Genomic DNA, 12,809 nt, shown 5'->3' with positions numbered 1-12,809 from the left:
AGTTGAACTGTTTGGTTAGAAACACAACTCGTCGTGCTTGGAGGAGAAAGAATGCTGAGTTGCATCCAAAGAACACCATACCTACTGTGAAGCATGGGGGTGGCAACATCATGCTTTGGGGCTGTTTCTCTGCCAAGGGACCAGAACGACTGAGCCGTGTACATGAAAGAATGGATGGGGCCATGTATCGTGAGATTTTGAGTGCAAACCTCCTTCCATCAGCAAGGGCAATGAAGATGAAACGTGGCTGGGTCTTTCAGCATGACAATGATCCCACCGCCAGGGCAACAAAGGAGTGGCTTCGTAAGAAGAATTTCAAGGTCCTGGAGTGGCCTAGCCAGTCTCCAGATCTAAACCCTGTAGAAAACCTTTGGAGGGAGTTGAGAGTCCGTGTTGCCCAGCGACAGACCCCAAAACATCATTGCTCTAGAGGAGATCTGCATGGAGGAATGGCCCAACATACCAGCAACAGTGTGTGCCAACCTTGTCAAGACTTACAGAAAACGTTTCACCTCTGTCATTGCCAACAAAGGATAAATAAAGTATTGAGATGAACTTTTGTAATTGACCAAATACTTATTTTCCACCAAAATTTGCAAAAAAATTTCTTTACAAATCAGACAATGTGACTTTCAGGATTTGTTTTCTCATTTTGTCTCTCATAGTCGAGGTCGACCTATGATGTCAATTACAGGTCGACCTCATCTTTGTAAGTGGGAGAACTTGCACAATTGGTGGCTGACTAAATACTTTTTCCCCCACGTTATGTGATCTGGTGATCACTGGGAACTGTTAATGTGTGACTGTTGAGGACGGGGTGCAGAAGTGGAGTTTTTCCAAGAGTAGGCGGTGGGACTGTAGAAGGTTCGAGGGATGGAGGTGGAGCCTGGGCAGAGTCTCAAGGGAGCCTGAAAATTTTGACAGTATGGGGCCCCGAAATTCCTGGTGGCAGCCCTGACTGCAGAGCCGCCACCACATACCTCCACCTGCAGAGCCGCCACCACATATATGGCTGTTCTGTGCGCACAGGAGCTGTGATGAGGTCACAGGAGGGGAGGAGTCAGGGGTCACATGATCAGGGGCCTCAGTGGATGCAGGACTCTGCTGTGCTGGTTGTCATGGTGCTGGATGAGCTGAAGTTTATGTGTGGGGTCAGGAGGGGTTTACAGTGTGGATGTAGCAGAGCCGCGTGTACGAGGAGTACGGAGCGGAGCCGCGTGTGTACGAGGCGTACGGAGCGGAGCCGCGCGTGTACGAGGCGTGCGGAGCGCAGCCGCGCGTGTACGAGGCGTGCGGAGCGGAGCCGCGCGTGTACGAGGCGTGCGGAGCGGAGCCGCGCGTGTACGAGGCGTGCGGAGCGCAGCCGCGCGTGTACGAGGCGTGCGGAGCGCAGCCGCGCGTGTACGAGGCGTGCGGAGCGCAGCCGCGCGTGTACGAGGCGTGCGGAGCGCAGCCGCGCGTGTACGAGGCGTGCGGAGCGCAGCCGCGCGTGTACGAGGCGTGCGGAGCGCAGCCGCGCGTGTACGAGGCGTGCGGAGCGCAGCCGCGCGTGTACGAGGCGTGCGGAGCGCAGCCGCGCGTGTACGAGGCGTGCGGAGCGCAGCCGCGCGTGTACGAGGCGTGCGGAGCGCAGCCGCGCGTGTACGAGGCGTGCGGAGCCGCGCGTGTACGAGGCGTGCGGAGCCGAGCCGCGCGTGTACGAGGCGGACGGAGCCGAGCCGCGCGTGTACGAGGCGGACGGAGCCGAGCCGCGCGTGTACGAGGCGGACGGAGCCGAGCCGCGCGTGTACGAGGCGGACGGAGCCGAGCCGCGCGTGTACGAGGCGGACGGAGCCGAGCCGCGCGTGTACGAGGCGGACGGAGCCGAGCCGCGCGTGTACGAGGCGGACGGAGCCGAGCCGCGCGTGTACGAGGCGGACGGAGCCGAGCCGCGCGTGTACGAGGCGGACGGAGCCGAGCCGCGCGTGTACGAGGCGGACGGAGCCGAGCCGCGCGTGTACGAGGCGGACGGAGCCGAGCCGCGCGTGTACGAGGCGGACGGAGCCGAGCCGCGCGTGTACGAGGCGGACGGAGCCGAGCCGCGCGTGTACGAGGCGGACGGAGCCGAGCCGCGCGTGTACGAGGCGGACGGAGCCGAGCCGCGCGTGTACGAGGCGGACGGAGCGGAGCTAAGTTACGTCGCCTCCTTCTTTCTTTCAATTGGAAACAGAGAGATTTTCTTTGAGGTGCTCAAAGAAAGAAAGAGAGCCTCCTCCACTTAATTATATTATTTACTTTACTGGCTTTTATGGTGAGCTGGTTTTACACCAGGAGAGCCTCCTCCATTATATCTAAGGTACACTAAGAGAGCCTCCTCCATTTTATCTGAGGTACACAGGGAGCGCCTACTCCATTTTATCTGAGGTACACCTGGAGAGCCTCCTCCATTTTACCTGAGGTACACCGGGAGGGCCTCTTCCATTTTACCTGAGATATACCTGGAGAGCCTCTTCCATTTTACCTGAGATATACCTGGAGAGCCTCCTCCATTTTACCTGAGGTACGCCGGGAGAGCCTCTTCCATTTTACCTGAGGTACGCCGGGAGAGCCTCTTCCATTTTACCTGAGGTACGCCGGGAGAGCCTCTTCCATTTTACCTGAGGTACGCCGGGAGAGCCTCTTCCATTTTACCTGAGGTACGCCGGGAGAGCCTCCGACATTTTACCTGAGGTACGCCTGGAGAGCCTCCGACATTTTACCTGAGGTACGCCTGGAGAGCCTCCGACATTTTACCTGAGGTACGCCTGGAGAGCCTCCGACATTTTACCTGAGGTACGCCTGGAGAGCCTCCGACATTTTACCTGAGGTACGCCTGGAGAGCCTCCGACATTTTACCTGAGGTACGCCTGGAGAGCCTCCGACATTTTACCTGAGGTACGCCTGGAGAGCCTCCGACATTTTACCTGAGGTACGCCTGGAGAGCCTCTGACATTTTACCTGAGGTACACCGGGAGAGCCTCTTCCATTTTACCTGAGGTACACCGGGAGAGCCTCTTCTATTTTACCTGAGGTACACCGGGAGAGCCTCTTCCATTTTACCTGAGGTACACCGGGAGAGCCTCTTCCATTTTACCTGAGGTACACCTGGAGAGCCTCTTCCATTTTACCTGAGGTACACCTGGAGAGCCTCTTCCATTTTACCTGAGGTACACCTGGAGAGCCTCCTCCATTTTACCTGAGGTACACCGGGAGAGCCTCCTCCATTTTACCTGAGGTACGCCTGGAGAGCCTCCTCCATTTTACCTGAGGTACACTGAAATAGAGCACATCTTCCATTGTACCCGATGAAAACCGAGCATCCTCCATTTTATCTCAGGTAGGCTTTGTAAAAGCTCACAGGTTTTTCAATGTAGGGCCTCATTCAGACGTCAGTGATTTTTCTCATACTTAACAATCCAGTCTTATTTTCCTCAGTGTTTTGGATCAGATTTTCATCAGCGTTTGGTTTTTCAGAGTTGTCATAACGGTAAAAGGTGAACTTTGACACATCATGGGCCTCTTTGGCGCCATTATTTGAATGCCCCTCTTATAAAGCTGTCTGACTGTTATATGTGTCTACATGTGGTTATATCCTTAAGAAGTGTCAACTTCGAAAGGTGTCGATAATAAAACGACAATTAATACAGTTCTGTGTATCCTGATCCTTTCATCAATCTACCAGCAGCGTGGACCATCCATGTTTTTCCTCCATCTACTTTGGTTTGGTCTGACAACCTGTGGATCTGCAGCAGCTGATTACCTACGTCTTGATAACTGTTTTGTGAACACAGCCATACCAGGTTAGCAGAACCCTGTTAAAAATATTTTATTTCATACCGGATAAGTCCCTATCGCACTTTCGCTCCTGAGCTCTTGTACAACTTTTAAACATCAGTGATTTTCTCATATTCCCCAATGTGACGACACAGCATTTGTTCTTGATTAAGCCAGACGTGCTTCTTTGGTGGGTCAAGAAACATAGGCCATTGTTATATGAGCCTTAACGTTGACTCTTGAGTTGACGTTTGTTTCAGCATATTGTCTTGCTATCCGTGGATGACAGGAACGCAGGTCATTGAACAATTGATTTTTGCTAATATGTTGCTACCATTGTATCAGTCCAGGCAACTTGTTTACTTGCTAGCAGGGAAGGACAAACTATGCAGTTTGATTAAATACTCAAACAATGAGAGTTGACCACATCTCACCTTCCCCCGGACCTGTGGATGATGGCCTGAAGAATAGTTGTGACCTATTGAAGGGGGGTGGGGGGGGGGGAATCTGCCTCTGTTCCCCAGACAGAGAATCTACAGGACGCCAGCTTAAGGGACCACAGTCCTAGCTGGAAGAATTCAGATCTGCTCAATTGACCATCACCTAACCCTCAAAAACGTTTTGAAGAATCCAGGTTGGGACAATCAGGTCACAGCCTTACCAAAACCAGGTCAGATCACCAAAGGCAGCATTTGTGTGCAATGTTGATGCTACACAGCCACTCACATATCTGACAATTCATGGAGGCGGTGTTTTGCACCTGTGCGGCCCCCGCCTTTATCATGGGGTCTGCCGCGTCCGGCTTGTGCTTTGGTGATCTGACCTGGTGTTGGTAAGGCTGTTTTTTTCTTTTTCTGTGATTTTTTTTGACAATCAGGTCACCTGGCCACATACCTCACTGCACTCGGTTAGCTTCCTAAACTTGCCACTACCTCCTCTCTGTGGGTGCCCGCCAAAAGCTGGGTGCTACTGGTTGGGGTAGTAGGCATTGGATGCCCTGAAGTCACAGCTGCTCTAATTCCGGCGCGCCAGCGGAAGGGTGAGACTCTGTCTTTTGCACCATCTTGTGTATTTGCTGGGACTGTCCTATTTATTATTGTCTGTTTGGTGGTTCAATAAAGTAGTGCCACACTGTTTTACCCTCACCCTATGCTGTTTCAGTAATATTATGCCCATGGGGAAGGAGTGTGGGAATTCAATGGGATGAGTCCTGGCCGATGCGGTCTATCTAAAGACAGCGGGGCTGTGAACGAGACCACCCACAGACCCTCATGTCTTCACACTCCCCCCCCCCCCCCCAAAAAAAAAGAAGATTTGGCCCAGGACTTTCCCAGTGATTGACAAGTTCCTCCCATAGCGTGAGACTTGGAGCAGTGTTGAGACAAAGATCTAACTATTGTGCCAGAGTCACTGGTATGGTATATGAAGGGAGGTATGTGTCACACTGGTTGCTAGCCTATGTGAACTAGAACCAATAAACTTTCTGCCAGCATTTTATATGCTGGGGGTTAACTCTTAAAAAGCGTGGTTTTATCGGAATGACAGAGATGGGAGGGATGTCATTCCCCATACCTCCACCTCAGGGTGTGGCTGAACAATGTTTAAATGTTCAGTCCTGGTTTTTTTTCTCTGTTGTGAGTTTGGAGTGGCAAAGACTCCAGACTGGAAGACCACAGCTCAGAGAGGAGCTGAATGCTGGGACTACAACCTGTGTGGCTAATCCCACACTGCTATGGACTGTGCTTTCGTTTATCTTTTGTTTTGTTGTTTTGCCAGTAAGGCTGTGTTTAGTTTTGCTGGAGCTGCGGAGATTTATGGCACTAAATAAAGGCTGCAGAGAAAACACGGTTCCTGAGTCTACTTCCGGAAGCGACCAAGTGAGGCGTTTTATCTTACCACAGCTGGTGGAGAATGCGGGCAAGATTCCAGGAACACGTGTACCTGCTACAGAGACCGGTGGATTTCTTGGGTGAAGGCTGCCAGCCAGCAGGAGACGTCCGGCACCATGGAAGAGCTAATTAAGCACCTGGTGCAGAGCCAGCAGACCATGCAGTAGCAGCAGTTGCAGAGCATGCAGCAGAGAATGCAACAGCAGCACCGTGAGCAGCTACAGCAGCAACAAGAGACCACTAAGCTGCTGATACAACAAGTTCAGCTCCAGAAACCGCAGCAACAGGATCAGCATCACCAATAACAGCAGATCGAGTTACTTTTAGAGGCGATCCGTGGCAAGGCGACGGCTTCCGTCAAGTCCAAGTGATGATGCATACATCAGGAAGACGGTAAGGAAAGCGTTACAGAAGATGACCCCGGGGCATGATATTGAGGTGTTCCTGACTGTTTTTGAGAGGGTAGCGGAACGGGAGAAATTGCCGCTGGAGCAGTGGGTGGAGGTTCTGGCGCCATATTTGACTGGGGACCCGCAGAAGGCTTATTACAATTTGACATTACAGGACGCAAAGGAATATGCCAAATTAAAAACCAAAATATTGGCACGCTCAGGAGTGACTATGTCTGTCAGAGCACAAAGGGTCCACCACTGGGCGTATGCTGGCGACAGACCTCCACGCTCACAAATGTTTGACTTGTTACATCTTGTCCAGAAATGGCTGCAGCCAGAGTCTTCCTCTCCTGCCCAGATGGTTGAGCGTGTGGTAATGGACAGGTTCATCCATTCCCTACCCAGGCCGGTGCAGACCTGGGTTGCCCAGGGCGACCGTCGGAATGCAGACGACCTCATAGGTCTTGTAGAGAGATTCCAAGTGGTTGAAAAATCCCTGGGGATACCCGAGATAGCCAGCTCCCCTTACTGGAGTGCCCAAAAGGGAGTGGGTTCACCACGGAAGGGGTTAAGAGCCACAACTGGGGGCATTCCACTTCCACTGAAGGGGCTGCAAGGTCTGTTGTGAAGGATGTGACCTGTTGGCGATGTCGCAATCCGGAACACGTAGCCACCCAGTGTCATACGTCTGCTGAGCCAATGGACTGCAGTCTAGGGAGACGATGTTCATACTATGCTTACCCAGCCTGCAGTGTGGACTGTCAACCCGGCGAGGGGCCGCAGGTGTGTGCCGTGTCCGTTAAAGGAGTGATGAACCTAGTGACCTCGATCAGTGCCACCCTTCCCCACCAGCTGATCCCCGCCAGATCTTTGGGCATCCGCTCCATACATGGGGATGCCAAGAACTACCCGGTGGCCAGAGTGACAGTCGAAACAGACTGTGGCGCCCAATCCCACGAGGTCGGGTTGGTCAAGGACCTGATACATTCCGTCATATTGGGGCACGATTTTCCCTTGTTCTGGGATTTGTGGGGGAAGGGATCCAGACTCCATCACGGAGACAAAAGCCAGGACCCTAGAAATACCTCGGTCGACATTGGAAGTGGATCGGTTTCCACTGTGTGTCCTTGTCGGTGAGGACGAGACTGTGACTGAGGAGGCCGACCTCCCTGAGTTAGAGGTGCCCGGAGAGAACTTTGGGGCAGCTCAAGTTCGGGACTTGACCTTGAAAGGGGCGTGGGACAATGTTACGGTTTGTAATGGTGTTGCTCAAGAGTCGGGGGCGGTACCCACACTTTGCAATTCAGGGGGTACCAGGTAACCAAACAAAGGTGAAGAGGTAGTGGAACAGCTGTTAGTTCCTGGGCCATACCGTCGGAGGGTATTAGATATGGCCCACTCACATATTCTAGGGGGGGGGGGGACACCTAGGGGTTGAAAAAACTCAGGAGCGAATAGTGAGGAGGTTTTATTGGCCAGGATGCTACCGGGAGATCTTAAACTATTGTAGGTCCTGCCCCACCTGCCAGATAACCGAGTCCACCTCCCAAGTCCGTAGTCCCTTAGTTCCACTACCTGTGATAGAAGTTCTCTTTGAGAAGATTGCCATGTACCTCGTGGGTCCCTTAATTAAATCGGCCCAGGGCCATCAATACATCTTGGTCGTCATGGACTATGCGACCCGGTACCCCGAAGGGGTACCCTTACGGAACTTAGCTCGGGAACTTGTCAACATCTTTGCTAGGACCGGCCTGCTGAAGGAAATCCTGACGGACCAAGGAACCCCATTCATGAGCAAGGTGATGAAGGAGCTGTGCAAAGTGCTTTAGATTACTCAGCTGCGAACCTGCGTTTGCCATCTGCAAACTGATGGCCTGGTGGAGCGCTTCAATAAGACCCTGAAAGCGATGCTCAAAAAGGTCATTGAGAAGGATGGTTGAGACTGGGACTACTTGCTTCCGTTTCTACTTTTCTCCGTCAGAGAAGTTCCCCAAGCCTTCACTGGCTTCTCTCCATTCGAGCTTCTATATGGCCGGCATCCAAGGGGTCTCCTAGACATCTCCAAGGAAACCTGGGAGGCCGAGATCACGCCCCACCGGAGATAACATCTGCGTGACAGCATGGAAAATCAGGGATGTTCGTGGGCAGAGCCGATTTTTTTGGCGCGAACAAGTCGGAACCCCGAATACGAACCCGAATTTCACATGCCGAACAAATTGGCTCAAGACTAACCATGACCTTGTCGTCCTTTTTTTCCTGCAGTAGACAAGTCTGCTTTTTTGCACTCAAGTCCTAAGAATGACTGAACCCTCTGTCGTTCCAGTTTTGATTTTTATAGGTTTAGCAGTCATCCCAGCCTGGTCAGAATGGTTCTGATTGTTATCAGTTGACAACTGCAGTGCTCTATTGACCTGCCTACCACTAGAATATCGTCCAAGTAGAGGATTTATTAGGGTATTCTGCTACCGGAGATGCACTGCGACTTCTATATAATTTTTGTAAATACCCTCAGAGCCATAGATAGGCCAAAGGGTAGCGCTCTGTACTAGAAGTGCCCGACTTGTTCGTTTATATACAAGGCCACCCTCAAGAATTTCTGTTCTTCCATATAGATTGGGATGTGTTCATAGGCATCCTTCACATCTAGCAATCTCATATAAAACACTCTGGAAATAGCATTTTATGGTCTCCATTTTGAAGGGCCAGTAGACTAGAAATTTGTTCACCCCTTTCTTTCAAGTTCACTATGGTCCTGAAGGTGCCATCTGTTTTTTTTTTTATTAGGAATAGGGGGAATAGAATCCCTTCCCCTGCTCCTGCACTGGCACCTCTGGGAAATTCTCTTATCTCCTGCCTAGTCCAGTATATCATCTAGTACCCGTCCAAAGAGAAATTCTCCTTCGCATGGAATTGGGCATAGCTTGACCTTGGACTGAACATCTCCCGGCCAGCTCTTGAGCCATAGTGCTCTAAGTGCAGCTTTTTATAGGTTTGCCGATCTGTTTGCAAACATCACTGAGTCTGTCGAGGCGTTTGCGAGGAAAGTAGCTGCTCCTTGAATTATATCCTTAGGGACGTTGTTCTTAATCTTATCCTCTAACTGCTGTAACCAAATCATCATGGATCTGGCCATGCAGGTTGCCCAAACTGCTGGTTTTATTGCCCCTTCTGAAGACTTCCATATCTGCTTCAGATACACATCCACTTTTTTATCAAGAGGATCTTCAAAGGGCAGGGTAGATCTTTTGGTTGACTTGGCCACCGCCATGTCTATTTTAGGGGTTTTGTCCCACATGGCTGCTTCTTCCTCATCAAACAGACACCTCCTTTTGGATGACGACGGCAGTGGATCCTTTTTCTCAGGCTTCCTTCATTCCCTATTAATGAGCATTTCAATTCTTTCACTAACCGGAAATATGCAATTTTTCTTTTATACCAAACCCCCGAAACATAATGTCCTGGACTGTTCTTGGGGTTTTAGTATCTGACATGCCCATAGTAGTTCTTTACCAACTTATCTGTGTCTTCTGTAGGAAAACACGGCCTCCCCCCTGTATCACTATCAGAGGATGAGGAAGAAGAGGAGTCCGATTCGTCTCTATCCTCAGATATTACAGACTCTTCTGAATCAGCGGCCTGCTGTTTGGGTCTTTTCTCCCTTTTACCACTTTCCTGCTGAATCAGTGAATTAATGGAGTCTGTAACTTCTATCCTAATTATGGATTTTAAATCCATGGCAAAGTTGGGGGGTTTCTTCAGAGGTGGTCTTCAGAATACAAGAATCTCTTCATATATGTGCTGGGTAAGTTATCGCCGCACATTCTTTATCTTTTAGCTTGGCGCTACACCTCTTAGGCCCCTCCTAGCAAAGAACACAGAGAGAAAAGGACCTATTCAACATGATGAACATATACGAAGATCACTCACCACTCTGCCGTTCAGTCTAGGGTACCGGAGATGGAGGCTGGATCAGTTCACATGACCGTTCTCCCCTGGACGTGGTCGACTCACAAACTGCCTTGTTCTTCTGGTTAATCTGTCACTTGTACAGCTGTCACTGCTGCGTCTCTGACGATAACGCAGCTGCCGTGGTGGCTGTGGCTGCTGCTACGCCTCCAGCATATCCATGGCATCAAGAGGAAATCTAGCGTAGTATAGTTACCCATCATATGAAGGTGACCTTGTCGCAGTTGATGGGCACACATAAATTGGCCAAATTATGCGCAAAGAACCTTCATTTTTCAAAGTGACATTAGTCTAGATACTATATTTCTTATATATTCATGTATGGAGTGCCGAAGTTTTCTGCTATTTAGATTATGTTTTTCTTCAGAGCACCCGAATAGACCAGTGAGCGACCCCTTTCTTTTCTATTAATCAATTTTGGGATCCCGCTCCTGGAGCATTGCAGCAGGTACGTGTTCACACTATTAGAAGTTTGATAGCCTTTTTTCTGACCATGTGTCCCTCCCATTCAGTCACAGGTGGTTTTAACTAGCTCTACCAGCCCATACATTGTAGGTTAAAAGCCCAGCAGAGACATATTGTCCATGCAGGCTTGCAGCCCAAGAGTGGCATATCCAGTGGTAGCGTAGTATAGTTACCCATCATACGAAGGTGACCTTGTCACGGTTGATGGGCACACATAAATTGGCCAAATTATGCGCAAAGAACCTTCATTTTTCAAAGTGACATTAGTCTAGATACTGTATTTCTTATATATTCATGTATGGAGTGCCGAAGTTTTCTGCTATCAAGAGGAAAGCTGCCGGCCTCCACCATCTGGTGGTCAACCGTCCACTATATACCGGACGGACGCCACAGCTCCAGCGTCTGCTGCCGACCTCCCCCCAGAAATCTCGCATTATTTCCGGGTCAGACTTTTCCTTCCAGCGAGCGGTGTGAAGGGAGCATACCGGCGAGCCCTGTTCATAAACAGCCCCTGCATTTTACTGCCGCATTGCTTTCTGGCACACTTCCTCAGCAGGGCGCGCTAGATATCCCACTAGTGCGCCTCGCGCTTGCGCAGATCTTGGTTGCCATAACTCCAGCGCACTCAACACGGGGTACGCCAACCACGTTCAACAAAGTGGTCATGCAACTGCACACCCCAACGTCCTGGCCAGCGGTAGTGTCTCCAGATCTGTCAGCATCCCAGATCCTTGCAGACACCAACCAGACTTGGGTAAGTTCAATTGTACCGTTACTTTACTCTCTAGGTTCCTTCAAGGACCGGAAACCATATTGATGAAAAGGAGAGGTACCACCCTTTTGTTCAGTAGGTTTCCTGTCCTTGATTAGTGGATACCCTCTCTCTCAGGTGGTGCTGTCATGGGAGAAGGGGAAAAACAAGACTGACCACAAGACCATCACAGCCGTCTACACATCATAGGGGAGATCTCATGACACCTTCTCTCCATCTACCTGATGATCCTGAGGAACATTGGGGTCTTCTTGTTTACAGTCCTGTGGAAGAAGAGGACGGGGACATCTCTCTGGTGTTGTCCTCTTACTGGATAGATCTGGAGGAAACACATACAGGGACTGAATTCATTCTTTACATACAGATAATTATAGGCCGTGTGGTTTTAGCCCTGTCTATTACCTGGTGATGTGAGGGGCTGGGGAACCTCCATCATGATGTCCTTGTACAGATCTTTGTGTCCTTCTAAATACTCCCACTCCTCCATGGAGAAATAGACAGCGACATCCTGACATCTTATAGGAACCTGACACATACAATGATACCGTCATCCCCCCGATCCCTCCATAGCGTTACTGTATAATGTCCCAGCATTCCCAGCAGTGTCACCTCTCCAGTCAGCAGCTCAATCATCTTGTAGGTGAGTTCTAGGATCTTCTGGTCATTGATGTCCTCATGTATCAGGGGGTGAGGTGGAGGCCCCGTGATTGGGCTCAGGGGTCTTCCCCATCCCTCAGACACAGGGTCCTGACAGCGCCCACTAGAGGTCTTCTTCACTACTGTGTAATCCTGGTTATGGAGAGACACATTAATAAATCTCACTACAGACATTTCCAGAGTCCTCAACTCTCCAGTTCTATCCATCTGTTATTCCCATAGATAAGAATGATGTAATGTGACGCCATCAGAATCCAGGGGCGGAACTACTGCCCGTGCAGCCCGTTCATTGAACGGGGGCCCCGAGGGAGAGGGGGCCCCTCCAGCAGGGCCGCCATCAGGGCATGACTGCCCTGACTCCAGTATGGGGCCCAGCTGGTAGGGGCCCCCTCGGAGCCCCGTTGGGGGGCCCCCCTCTTGTGCATCTCTCTCATGGGGCCCCCAGCCCCATGCTAAGCGCCGGGTCCGGGACATATGAGCGCTGCGCTGCTGCGCCTTCATGATTCCCCTGACTTCCGGTCATGTGAAGGCGCCGTCACATGGCCGGAAGTCAGGAGAACCTGGTGTCAGCGATTTGGACGAGCGCCAGGATTCTGCAAGGATCGCATGGGGGTAAGTATAACAAGTTTTATTTTTTTTTTAAATACAATTAACTAGGAGTGGGGGGAGATGAGAGCTGCCCACGTGGGGGGGGGGGTGAGAGCTGCCCACGTGGGGGGGGGGGGGGTGAGAGCTGCCCACGTGAGGGGGGGGGTGAGAGCTGCCCACGTGAGGGGGGGGGTGAGAGCTGCCCACGTGAGGGGGGGGGTGAGAGCTGCCCACGTGAGGGGGGGGGTGAGAGCTGCCCACGTGAGGGGGGGGGCCGAGAGCTGCCCA

General features: G+C 51.3%; 1 protein-coding gene across 1 annotated transcript in view; it reads right to left on the bottom strand.

Annotated features, from left to right (window-relative positions):
* Positions 1-12,809, bottom strand: part of LOC141201572 (uncharacterized) — a 935,513-nt gene that overhangs the window by 920,722 nt on the left and 1,982 nt on the right. The window contains exons 2-4 of the mRNA XM_073663563.1: positions 11,886-12,065; positions 11,679-11,802; positions 11,498-11,595 (exon numbers count right to left, since the gene is read on the bottom strand). Coding sequence (XP_073519664.1) covers positions 11,498-11,595; positions 11,679-11,802; positions 11,886-12,065 — 402 coding nt within the window. The remainder of the gene's footprint in view (positions 1-11,497; positions 11,596-11,678; positions 11,803-11,885; positions 12,066-12,809) is intronic.

This window comes from Phyllobates terribilis, unplaced genomic scaffold, assembly GCF_046119375.1.
Source record: "Phyllobates terribilis strain yellow unplaced genomic scaffold, ASM4611937v1 Scaffold_119__1_contigs__length_5224398, whole genome shotgun sequence".
In the NCBI taxonomy this organism is placed as follows: Eukaryota; Metazoa; Chordata; class Amphibia; order Anura; family Dendrobatidae; genus Phyllobates; species Phyllobates terribilis.
The sequence above is the reverse complement of the archived record's forward strand: the minus strand, read 5'-3'. Positions and strand labels throughout refer to the sequence as shown.